The following is a 12,845-nucleotide window of genomic DNA, read 5'->3' as shown; positions in this document are numbered from 1 at the left end:
ATTTGAATTTGTAACTACTGTGAAGCCGCTGTGAAAAATATATATTGTATAAAGCACTTTAGAAATTAAGTTGACTTGGCTTGTATGTACTGTACATATATACACGCACACACACATAGTATATAATCATATATATATATGTATATATATATATATGTATATATATATATATATATATATATATATATATAAACAGGAATGCAAGGGAGTATTTTGTATTTCTCAAAACACAGAGTTTTGATTTCTAAGTGAACAAATTATGTATAAATATTTTCACACATGATCACTGGGTGTAGGTCATCAGTAAATGAGTGTGGCATTTCAATGGCAGTGTTTCCCAAATTAAACTAAAGAGCTGTTAGTTTCGAATTATGTGTATAATATAGAGATCTGTGTTTAGAGTTTTGCAAAAAGTTTATTTTACAATAGCAAACTGAGTTTAAAGCACATAATGTGCTTGTAGTTTTGCAGACTTGGTCTAAAGATTAGGTATATGAGAGAATGTTTTTTTTATTTATTTTACTTAACATTATTTTATTTATCCGTCATATTGAAGATAACTTTTTGAAGGATATTGGTTTAATTATGCCCCTTTTGAGCACTTGTGCTTTACTGAGACTGTACACATTTAAGAGGCGCTTGTGTTTGTGTTGACATTGATTTATTGGAATTTTGAGGTGTTTGGTTTTATTTTGATTGTAGAAAATTAACGTGATTGCTCTCACAAATCAAAAGTTTCTTGTTTTTTACTGGCACGTCTCTTAGTTGTTGAGGACTAGTGCATCTTTGAGCCTACATTCAGTGTGAGTAAAATACTTAAGTACTGTTCAAATCAGATATTCTAAGGCTTTTACTCAAGTTGTTTTGTAACTGGTGACTTGTAACTTGTAATGGAGTCATTTTCGCTGTAAGGTATCTGTACTTTTACTCAAGTGTGGTTTTCAGGTACTCTTTACACCTCTGTTTAGCAGACACTTTTATCCAAATCAGGAACATAAAAAAAATTGTCATAGAAGGCTAATAATATTAGTTGTATATAAAGCCAGGTTTGAGCAGTGCAAAGGTGAAATGCACAGAAAGAAGAAGAAAAACAAGAAAGATGCAATGGAGTGTTAACTAGAAAAGGGTAACAAATTTCAATAACATCTAATGCTGCCTTGTCAGTTTGGTGAACCTGCTGTTTATCTGCAGCTGTTCACATCAGAGCAAAATGCTTTGATATAGTAAATGAAGTTTAGACATCACAAGAGTGAACTGGTTAACAATAATAACCAGTGAAATAGAAGAGGGTAATGGATTTCTAAGGTGTGAACTGACAAAAAAGCAACTATACAAGAAGGTCTCACTGTTTTGTCAAAACCCTGAGAAGTCTTTAGTGTTAATACTTCTCAAATGACTACACATCCATCAAGTAGCAAACAGCTAATTACTCAAAAATTTAGTAATTAAGTGAATTCACCCTCACAAGGTTGTGTATCTAAAGGGAGGTACTGACTTTTTATGGTGAAAAGTCACACCCTGTAAGTAAAATTGGGAAACTATTGCTCATGCGATTTCATCAGTATTTCTTACAAACAGATGTGTCATGCACATTCAAGCAAGTTGCCTCACACGGAGGACTGTGTGATACATTTTGTCTTTGTGTAAACATAATGGGCAAGAGCCAATGAGCGTATGATATCACTGCCATAATACCTGTGGTAAAGCTTCTGGAAGCGGCAGTTGAATTTGTAATGAGCAAGGGTTTCGATAAGGTCGCTGCTGAGGATGGAGATGAAGATCACAGAATTAAGGCTTGAATTTGGGTCTGTTCCTTGCAGTTGTGTGGATTCTGAAGATTTGGATTACAGCACACAAATAAAATCGGTTCCTTTTGTGATTTTATGTTGCGTATTTTGGTGTATTGGTTCTATGGTCAGTCGCAGCATGACTGAGAAAACACATTTTGTGTCCCACCGCAAACAAAATAAATATTACATGATAAGTAATGGTTAAACGTTTACAGAAATGTCATTACTTTTAAGGTTTTAATGTGTAGTCTTGTTTAACATTATGTAATCCTTCGAAACAAGTTGGCAGAAGAAGTACAAAAAGTTATTTTAAGTAAATGAGTAAACTTCTTTAATAAATGCAATTGAAAACATAATAACTGAATAAACAAATTGTTAATGCCACAATTTTAATATTCATAAGGATTAATTTGTAAGTCTGTAAAGTTATATGTAATAATTTGCGGTTTAATATGCCAATATTTTATGTTTAGATGCAGGCAGAACTTTAATGCTGCACGTTCTGTGCAAATGTAAGTAAATGTATGTTTGATAGAACCAGACTTTACGTCAAAATACATTCAAAACAAGAATGTTGTGGTGCTTGTTGAGGCATGTAACTAACTAACCCCCAGCTGCATGATGCCCCTGCTCACTCCTTTACATCTTACAGCTTTCTACATTATATTTGAATCTCATTTGTTGCCACAACCAACCAAACAACTCAAAAGCTTTGTGTTGTGAGAAATGTATGCATTGCAGTGCATGTTTTTTCTTCAACCATGTCCCCTTTAGTTTTTTGCTGTATGAAATATTAGGAAGTTGCTTCCAAATGTAAGCCCTTGTTTGGTGCACCATAGCACGTTAAATAATTTAAGAGTGCACTAATATGATAATCAATGTTATTAATAAGGCTGTGTTCTCTAAGAGGAATTTTACAAATTTTTAGCCAGCTGCAAGACAAGCCCACAGCAGCATGATACAAGTGTGCACAGCTATGTTTCATCCAGTGTTTGAAAGTTTTTGTAAAGCTGTTTCTTGACATTCAGTTAGTGGCTTATACTTGTGGCTTATGTGGGAGGAAGGAAATTAAAACTTGAGATCCTAAAATGTCATAATTTCTTAGTCACATTCCTCATCACTTTACATGTAAAAAGATCACTGGTCGGAACAAACTGTATTTTCATGAACATTTGTCTTGGTATTGAAAAGACTCTCACCAGGTCCAAAGTTGTTCTCTCCAAAATATCCACCATTTTTTCCAGTTTGGTGCTTGAGGTGAAAATAAAGTCATCATCCACCCAAAGCACATATTTGGTTGTTACTTGAGAGACTGCCAGGTTACGACCAGCAAACCAGCCCTGTAATGAGGAGTAGACGACACTTTAAATCTGTTTGTCCTGAAAAAATAATAGCTCAAATAACCTTTGCTGAGTTTATATGTAAGAATACAAACATATAACAACCATACCTTGCCAAAAGGCATGATATAATGCTCAATGTAGGGTCCAGTTACAGGTTTAGGCTCCTTTGTGTCATCAGCTATCACTATAGTTATAGTAGGGTAGAACTGTCGAATGCTGTTGACCAAATCCTGAAGTTTATCATAGCGTATAAATGTTTTTGTGGCAATTGTGACCAGAGTACTTATATTATATTCTGTAAGAAGGATCATATCAAAAATGAGTATTGTAACATTTCCAATACATTTTATTATGAATTTATTATGAATTATATTTGTTTTACCACTTTTGGGTCCAGGATTATAGAATTTAGGCATTGGTGGATGTCTGATCTTAATGGTGAAGGAGGCCTGGAATATACCTGCTTTAAATTGTACTGCCATAGACAAAGGTACAGTGTTATATAATAATAATAAAAAATACACAAAAAAGACTGCTGAATATAGAGATAAGCATGTATTATGGCATAAATAAAACATAATTCTAAATAAATAGAACGTTTTGACAGTTTTTCTGCATTTTAACATTGTTCAGTTGAATTTTTTTTTAATGTCCTGATCTTGATGATCTTGCCTTGTTCATTGTGTGCTTTGGATAGTTTAATCGTTTTATTATTCTACGCTATAACACCATCACGGGAACCTGCTATACGAAACAACAGAGACCTGGCCAGGTAATGGATATTTGACTTGAACAAACCATTCAGTGCTACTGTACATCACAAAAGGTAATTCTGAAGCCGTTTGCTCATGCTGCAGTTTGTTGTAATTGTAGGATGGGGTAGAGAACATATTTCCAAACCCATTGTTTAGTCAAGTCAATGAGATAATACATTGTTGTTGTTTTTACATAACTCAAACATCTGCGTTCATTACCTATTTGCTGCTGTTCCATTTTGGGTTGTTGTCACATTAAAGAAAATAGCCATACTGTAAAAGTGATTTTTTGCTAAAATTACTTAATTAAAATGAGTTAAAGCAACACAATCACTGAACAGTTAGTTTGTCTTCAATCTACCTAAATAAGAACTGAACTTTACTTTTTTTTTTTGAGTTGAGTTGAGTTGTAGCAACTGTGCAGTGGAATTTTAGTTTTGTGCATTGCATAGGGCTGGATCAGGACAGTAAAAGTTGTAATTAAGTGCTATTTTATGTGTTTGTGAGCAAAAAGAGAGACCTGTTTGTGATAATGTTCAGTTAAGCTGTTAAATTTAGGTAGTCTTTACTCAACCCATGGGATAAAATCTACCCTAACAAATTGCTACCTCAGTTTTATTGATTAGATTTTATAGGGTTGATTTTACAGTGTATTTTTGACGGAAAGAATGTAATCTGGGGTCTCACCTACATCTGCTATGTTGGGATGGAACCGTGTGTTTGTGTAGGTAACAAACTCTAGCTGTCTGTTCAAGAAGGCCAGTGATCTGCTCATAAAACGAATATGCATCTCTCCTTCCCCATTGATTTGCACTCCATCCACCAGCGCTGCTGTATTGAATGTTCCCATTGTGGCAATCAGATCTACCTGCAAGTGAAATTGTATGAAATACACAGCAATGTGCTGTATTGAAGCAGAAAATTCTTGTTCTGTAAATGAGGATGCTTTCTTTGAATCTTATACCTCTTAAAGGGATAGCTCACCCCAAAATGAAAATGATGTCAATATTTACTTATTTCAAACCTGTATGCTGTTATTTTATTCTGCAGAACACAACAAATAATTACAAATTCATACAAAAGTTCATAGTGGCCATGTGCGCAAATATTAAGTTCTCTATTGTGTTTAAATGGACAAATTCACACAAGGATTATGTCAAAATGCCCGTCTTGGTAAGTATCCTATAGCATACATAGCCGACTGAACGGAGAAGGGTCTGGCTGCAGACTTGCACTCTCAGACTTGCATTCTCAGACTTGCACTCTCAGACACTTGCGCTTCCGCAATTGACATCACTTGCAGTCTTTTTTATTTTGTTCCATTTATTGATTACTTTTTGTTTGAATCTCTCGACATTTTACAACAGTAGCCAGGTGGTGAAGACAAGAAAAAAAAAACTAAATTACAGTGTCACTTGCAATCGCCACTTGCACTCTCCGATACCTGCTAGGTCACTTGCAATCACACAAATGGTGCGCGTTGCCAATGGAGACAAGACACTGTGGTGGTGATTAAGAAATCACTTAATTTAAGATTAAGTGGTAAAAGAAAATCTGTTTAATAATTATGCACACCTGAATATAAATGAAGACATTTTTCACTTCTTGCCTTCATGAATAATTATATATCAGTTATAAATGATTAAATACAAGATTAATAGTGGTTATTAAGATTGATGTCGTTTGGAATTGGTCAAATGTGCTTGGAAAAAATATGATCAGAATATCAACTTGCATAATAATTATGCATGCACTGTATGCTTTTCCTTTTCTGCTGTCGAGGTAATGCAAGGAATGTTGTGATTGGTTGTCAAGGCAGCCAATCAGAATTTAGCAGCCTCGTCTCTGATTGGCTGGAATTATGGCATATTGTAATGCTGGGTTGTGTTGAGCAAGCCAGCTGTTGGCATTTAGAGAGCACTGAGGGCAGGCATCAGGTGAGCAAGCTAGTGAAATGTTGCACTGGCAAAAGAGAAGGTCTGCACACATTCAAAAACTTATTTTAAATGCTAAATTGATTTTCGTGCGCTCTAAATACTTTCTTCTTTGTGAGACAAACATTTTCTCCACAACACTCAGTTCGCGCGCATGCAAAACGCCCTTTTGCGCGCTCAAAATATGATCTTTCGCACGCAGAATTGCAGCAGAGATGTAATCCCATATGCTTTCACACCTGGCCCATTGTTTCAGAACCTGGCGCATTTCCCCCCTTAGCTCGGTTCGATTGGGCATATGTGAACACGGCAATCGTGCTCGGATCCGCGCCAAAACAATTGGTCCGAGATCGCCTGAACGAGGTGGTCTCGGCTCGATTGAAAACGAACTCTGGAGTGGTTCGGTTGTAGTGAGAAAGCAATCCGATCCAACAAACCAACGTACCAGGCTATATCACAATGTATAATGGGTAATTACGTAAGTTACATGAAAAGCAGTAGACGATGTCTGTGGGCGAGCACGTCTTTTCCATTCAAAATCAATGCGTGCCTTTTCATTTTATAATGCCATTTTATTGCTCTTCGTAGTAGGTGCATTTTAACAATGTTTTCCCGACGAATCCTGGACTCCTGCTCAAAATGATAAATTAATAAATTAATATAATGACAGCTACAAAAAACCCAACAATATGCCCTCGAAGCTGTTGTTTTCCATCGTGACTGATGACAGCTATGAGCGGAATTCCTGAAAATAAATCGTGGAACTTTGACCAATGAGAGGACAGTTTACTCGCACATGACTTGTATTAACAATTTTGGTCTGTTTAGAAACTTTGCTGTGTGAAAGCAAACCACACCAAGAATAAAAAGCAACATTGTAATAATTTTAATCCCTGTTTCGGAACAAAGCAATTGATCTACAGGTGTAAAAGCACCCTAAAGTGACAGCACTTTCTTAATATTAATCAAACAGCAACAACAAAGAAATCACTCACTGCTCTTGATTGAATAGCTTTTGTAACATTAAAGGAGTCATATGATGTTGCTAAAAATAACATTATTTTGTGTATTTGGTGTAATGCAATGTATTTATGCGGTTTAAGGTTAAAAAAACACATTATTTTCCACATAATGCCCTCATCTCTATGCCCCGTGTGTTGTGATTGGCTAAATACCTCAAGCGTGTGACAGAAATGTTACGCCCCTTACCATACTGTGTTTCCATCATACAGTCTATGATTTCCATGTGTCCCGGCGCGACGAGACAAAACTAATAAAACTAATTACAAACGAGGCATTTGTTGCATCCAGTGGGGACATAATTACTGATTATAATGACTTATACTGTGTTTTTATGATTTGCGTTGCGTATTGCGCCGCGTAAACATAAAACCATGTCTGCATTTGTGATCGTAGAAATAACAAACAATAAGCGCTACTCTACACTGCTCAAACTCGCGTTTGAATCATCAGTGGCAAATTATTTAAATATAAAAAATTTACTTACAGGGCTGTGAGTTAAAAGCGCCAGACTGTCCTTGCAAAGTTGGAACTGTCCCACTTTATAGAAACTATGTCCTCTTTTGGAAGGCCAAACAAAGTAGTTTCGCTTTCACAACGAAACACACAGCTGCTTGAGTAAGCGGCGCCCGGCAGAATCGACAAAGGAGGCTTGCGGCAACCACATGTGACGAGCCCAGGCTGGACTCCGCTTTGTCCACGGTGAAGGCCGATCCGGCGATTGACAGCGCGAAGTTGATGTTTTTCCTCAGCGACCAGCACGGATCAGCTCTAGGCATGACAAAGCTGATATCGTCCTCTTTTGGAAGGCCAAACAAAGTAGTTTCGCTTTCACAATGAAACACACAGCATATCCACAACATGGCGGCGGCGGCAACAATACTACAGCTAGAATAAAAGTTATGCCTTCTTTCTTTGCGTGAACATTTGGGCGGCGTTATGCAAATCTTCCCACATAGTGAGGTAGATATGTGGGGGCGTGTTAGAACGAGCCATTTTAGGTAGGTGTGACTGACTCTTAACTTTTATAAAGAATATCTCTTTGGATTTGAGACTTTAGTATTTGCAACTTTACAGATCTTCTTTATGCACCAAGAGCTTGTAACACTCCAAAGAGAAAGGAAAAATTGAAATCGCATCATATGACCCCTTTAATAAAGATTAGTCTTTCATTTATTCAGTCAAATATGCAATGCTGTTTTACATTTCATTACTTCATTCAATTTCTGTACCTAAAAACTAATGTTAGACCTACCTTAAAAAAAACTTAAAATCACTGTTTATTTTATTTGTATCTTTACTCTATTGTATTTATTTGTGCTGTTGCTTGTAGTTAGATAGATTATTCTTATTTTCTTTATTTTTCTTTGACAGTATAGTTTTTGCCTTAACATAGCACATACCGAACCATACCGAAACCGTGACTCTTAAACCGTGATACAAACCGAACTGTGAGTAAGTTGAACCATCCCACCCCTACTAGCCTCCCTAATGGTATCAACCAATCATCATAGAGACTTAAATTACGTGATATTAGTTTGAACGTCTCCCACTGCGCTGATAATGTACCAAGTACTTGTTATGAGTAGCGATATTGAATATTTGATGCCAACAGATTTACCAATCTGTCATTCAAACAGTATATATAAAAATAAAGGGAGAACACGCCTAAGCTGGATAAAGGCTAACGTTACAGCAGTCGGCTCTTTTAACACAGACTTTTAAGAAGGGATGGATGTTTGCTTCAAGTGATAGGCCAGGTTAGTAAAATTATATTATCTTGCTGTATGTGTGTCGTTTTCTTTACGGTTTCTGACTAAAAGCAACCAAAAAGCCATTTTAAAGTGGTTAAGCAAATAATAATAATAATAATAATCGGCAGGGATCCCCAGACCAATACAATTAGTGTGTCTCCTCTATTTTAAAACCCACGAGCCGCCACTGTTATTCACGTTTATTCATTCATCCATGCCAATTATTTTCTTTCTAACCAAATATGGCACATATGGCAGGTATGATGTTATGATGCTTCTGTGTTACCATGTTTTGTGTGGACACTTATTCGGTAAGAGCTCTTATTGGCAGCATGTTCGTGTCATGTTTTGTGTGGGCACATGGCATTGTTTTGTTTGTGCCATCATGTGTTCCTCTGTCAGTTGTCTTAACCCTGCCCCTTATTTAACTTATTGGTTTATTTGCCCTACATGCTCTTCCTATTTATTCTCCCTGTGTTCTCAGTCTTGTCACAGATCTTTGGTTAAACAAAGTGTATTGAACTCAACATTTGAGTCCTCAATCATCCCTTACCACAAAAATGGACAGTCTTTTCATTATGAAATAGAGCTGTATGCTGTACCACAGGAGAAAAACAGAATACAGGTTTAGAATGACATTAAGTAATGACAAAGTTTTCATTTTTTGGTGAACTATTCTTAATGAATTACATTTGTGAAACATAAAGAATAATTGTGTTCTTACCAAATAAGGGCCCTCTTTGGATATTTGGTTCAGACTCAAACCTTGAAAACACAATAACAGACTTAATGTGTGATCTTGCTTATGTGCATTAACTCGTAAAGATAAAGCTTATATGCTTAGCAAAAAGTGTTTTTTATTGATCATAATCTTTCATGTACATCAGGCAGAACTGACAGTTTGGGGTTAAAATGACAACTGTGTACAAGCCAAACATGTATATTAAAATTTCCATTTTTTATTGGTTTCCTGTAGAATGAAAATTAAGTAATCCAGTTCAAGACATATACTTTTTTTTTCAAAATGCTGACACAAATATGATTTAAGTCCACATTCTGATTCTAAATTACACCTAAAATAAATAAATAAAATAAAATGTGTTTTTTAATTACATCCATATGGTGAAACCAAATTGTTATTTAACATCTTTATCAATCTGTCAGACATATATTCAGTTATATCATACATATGTTAACACTGTCTCTAGTACTGTACAATTCACAGCAAAAGTTCTAAAGTTTAAGGACAATTTGATTTGTCTGTAATGGTTAACTCTGATTGGATGAAAATTAAACTTTGATCAGTGGTTCTCAAAGACAAGCTGAGCAAATCTGTTTTTACATGTTGATTGTATTTTACCAGGAATAAGAATGGACCTTGTTGGTCTGACTTCCACACCCTGCGTAGGGTACTGAAGAGGGCTGTTGGCTTCTGCTAAGATAAGGGAGTCTGCAGCTGTATATGTCCTGAATAAAGAAAACACTACTAATTTAACAGTTTTTCATTCATGTCATTCCAAATCTTTCTTTCTCCAGTGGAACAATACAGATTTAATTTAAAAGGTTTCCTCAGAATAAGCAATGGCAATTTTTTAGAAAGCAGAAATATGGTAAAAATAATACACCACCTCTTATGGAAACTGTGGTACTCTTTATTTCTGTATTGCTTTGCTTTTTGCAGGTCTGAATCTTGGAAGGATGCATGTAGCTGGGTAGCTGATACTTGAGGAAACAGCAGCTGAGCGAATGGAAAATTAATGCCTGGTTTGTCGCCTTCACAAACACACCCATTATTGGCAAGCATCCTGGTTAAAGTAAAAAGTATATTTGAAAATAAAGGCCTAAAATCCAGCCACACATAATGTCTTTCATTCAATGTAGGCTTACAAAAAATAGTGTAAAGTGGAAGAGGTGCCACTACCACAGGTAATGTAGACATGATTTTTTAATTATAATGATAAGTTTCCTTGTTTTAATTTCAAATAATGTATTTTTTAAATTTCCAGTGTTATTTATATTATTCTTTTTATTGTGCCATATGTATTTACAGAAGAAGATTAGGGCCAAGCAACAATAAAAAAAATAAAACCATTCTCGAGATTAAAGTCATTAAATTTCGAGAAAAAAGTCTAAATAAAATGTTGAGAATAAACTCAATAAATTACAAGAATAAAGTCAAAATAAAATGCGGAGAATAAACACACTGGTGTCATGTTCTTTTTATCTCATTGGACTTAATCAGTGAATTGAAAGCGAGTGAAAATAGTGATATATTTACACTAAGTGAAAACAGCAGCATTTTTAGCGATGTGCTATTTACAATAAGTGAAAATAGTGACTATTTACGCTATGTAAAAGTAGCAGATCTTTGCAATAATATATATTGCAATAAATATTTCCACCTCAGTATTGTTGTATATTAACAGGATGCAATAATAACATAGATTGTAAATTATTTTATTTATTAAAATGATTAAATAGACGCTGCCTTATCAGTACACCAAAACCCTCCCCATAGCCTACCTACCCCTAAACCTACCCAATTAATACATTATTAAACACTCGTTAGGCAATTGATTTCCACTTTTCCGATGTGATATGTGATGAAAAAAGGAAAAAGAGCGAGTTCAGCAAAAGGCGGAATCGAACTCAGATCGGTTGCATCATAAGCTATATCCACGAGCATTACTCTCTACGATTGTTTTACTATAGGAAGATGAGAGGGTCTGTATTACTTACTATTGGAGAAAGTGTAACGGTCAACTTGGATCATGTGTGCCTTAATAACCAATCACATTACAGCCTTGACGTCACTGAATTTTAGTCAGAGTTGTGCGACACTTAAGCTGTGTCTCATTTAGAATCCTCTGGAGGTCGCATCCTCTATGGGATGCATATACGAAGTGTCCTCAACCTAGAATTAAACAAGATGGCCTTCGTAGGACAGGCGGAAAAGGAAACCGGAAGTATCACGTTGCTATGCCAACACATTTAGAGCATGGTTGCGCTCTCACACTACTTAAATGAAGGAAAATTATTTTTAAATTTGGAAAGTAATTTGAAAAAAAAAATGCTTTTACTTGTTTTATTTTGTTCAATGTTTGAGGAGCTGCAGCGTACGTACAGCAGGCATCTATTAGAGAAAAAAAGGAGGGGGATATTAAAAACAAAGTTTATCCGTTTTTACCGAGGCGATTTAAGGTAAGTTGTAAACACCACATCTGCGCTTGTGTGTACGTTACATCTGCCGGCGCCGACATTTTTCAAATTAACAACGGTTGTTCACGGCGACGCAAATAATTGTGGGTTATCTGTAGCAGCGAAGGATACACCTCATGCATCCTCCGAATTCCTGTGAAAGAAGGTCGCATTCGGAGTGTCCTACTTGCTTTTCTGAAATGAGACAGCCTCGATGACGTATGCAGCCTTCGAATGCGACCTCCGGAGGGTGCAGCCTTCTAAATGAGACACAGCTCATAAGCTGCCTCCGAAATCGCATACTTCAATACTATATAGTAGGCGAAAAACAGTATGCGAGGCGAGTAGTATGTACGAATTCATAGTATTCGAAAAACAGTAGGCGAGAAGTACCCAGATGACCTACTACTTCCGCCCGAATTCCGTAGCATGCATACGATGGACACTTTACTATCCCATGAATTCCATTCATACTACTCGCATTCATACTATATAGAACGTACATTTTTAACGGTCGAGTAGTACGTTCAAATTCAAATGTAGTACCTACTAAGCAGTATGCGCCAGACTGTTCTTGCAAAGTTGGAACTGCCCCACTTTATAGAGACAGCCTTTGTGCACAGACGCATTGTAGGCTAACGTTACTCTAATATTTGGGTTGAACTGTTCTGGAACAGTGTTGTAAATACAACTTAACCACTGATTTCTAGTTGTGTCCTCTTTTGGAAGGCCAAACAAAGTAGTTTCGCTTTCACAACAAAACACACAGCGTCACACATGGCGGGCTTGAGTGAGCGGCGGCCGGTGGATTCGACGAAGGAGCAGCAAGCAGGCTTGCGGCAACCACATTTGATGACCCCGGGCTGGACTCCGCTTCGTCCACGGTGAAAGCCGATCCGGCGTTCCACAGCGCGAAGTTGATGTATTTCCTCAGCGACCAGCACAGATCAGCTCTAGGCATTCCTCTTTTGGAAGGCCAAACAAAGTAATCTTGACATGGCGGCGGCAACAACAATACTACAGTGAGAATAAAAGTTACGCCTTCTTTCTT

At 36.4% G+C, this 12,845-nt stretch overlaps 1 protein-coding gene across 1 annotated transcript in view; it reads right to left on the bottom strand.

Moving 5' to 3' along the window:
* LOC107586541 (beta-1,4 N-acetylgalactosaminyltransferase 1-like) overlaps positions 1–12,845 on the bottom strand; it is a 34,529-nt gene that overhangs the window by 5,160 nt on the left and 16,524 nt on the right. The window contains exons 3-9 of the mRNA XM_016273965.1: positions 10,225–10,401; positions 9,957–10,063; positions 9,321–9,361; positions 4,576–4,756; positions 3,516–3,608; positions 3,241–3,428; positions 2,990–3,130 (exon numbers count right to left, since the gene is read on the bottom strand). Coding sequence (XP_016129451.1) covers positions 2,990–3,130; positions 3,241–3,428; positions 3,516–3,608; positions 4,576–4,756; positions 9,321–9,361; positions 9,957–10,063; positions 10,225–10,401 — 928 coding nt within the window. The remainder of the gene's footprint in view (positions 1–2,989; positions 3,131–3,240; positions 3,429–3,515; positions 3,609–4,575; positions 4,757–9,320; positions 9,362–9,956; positions 10,064–10,224; positions 10,402–12,845) is intronic.

The sequence above is a fragment of the Sinocyclocheilus grahami genome, unplaced genomic scaffold (genome assembly GCF_001515645.1).
Source record: "Sinocyclocheilus grahami isolate Dianchi unplaced genomic scaffold, SAMN03320097.WGS_v1.1 scaffold83.1, whole genome shotgun sequence".
Classification (NCBI taxonomy): Eukaryota; Metazoa; Chordata; class Actinopteri; order Cypriniformes; family Cyprinidae; genus Sinocyclocheilus; species Sinocyclocheilus grahami.
The sequence above is the reverse complement of the archived record's forward strand: the minus strand, read 5'-3'. Positions and strand labels throughout refer to the sequence as shown.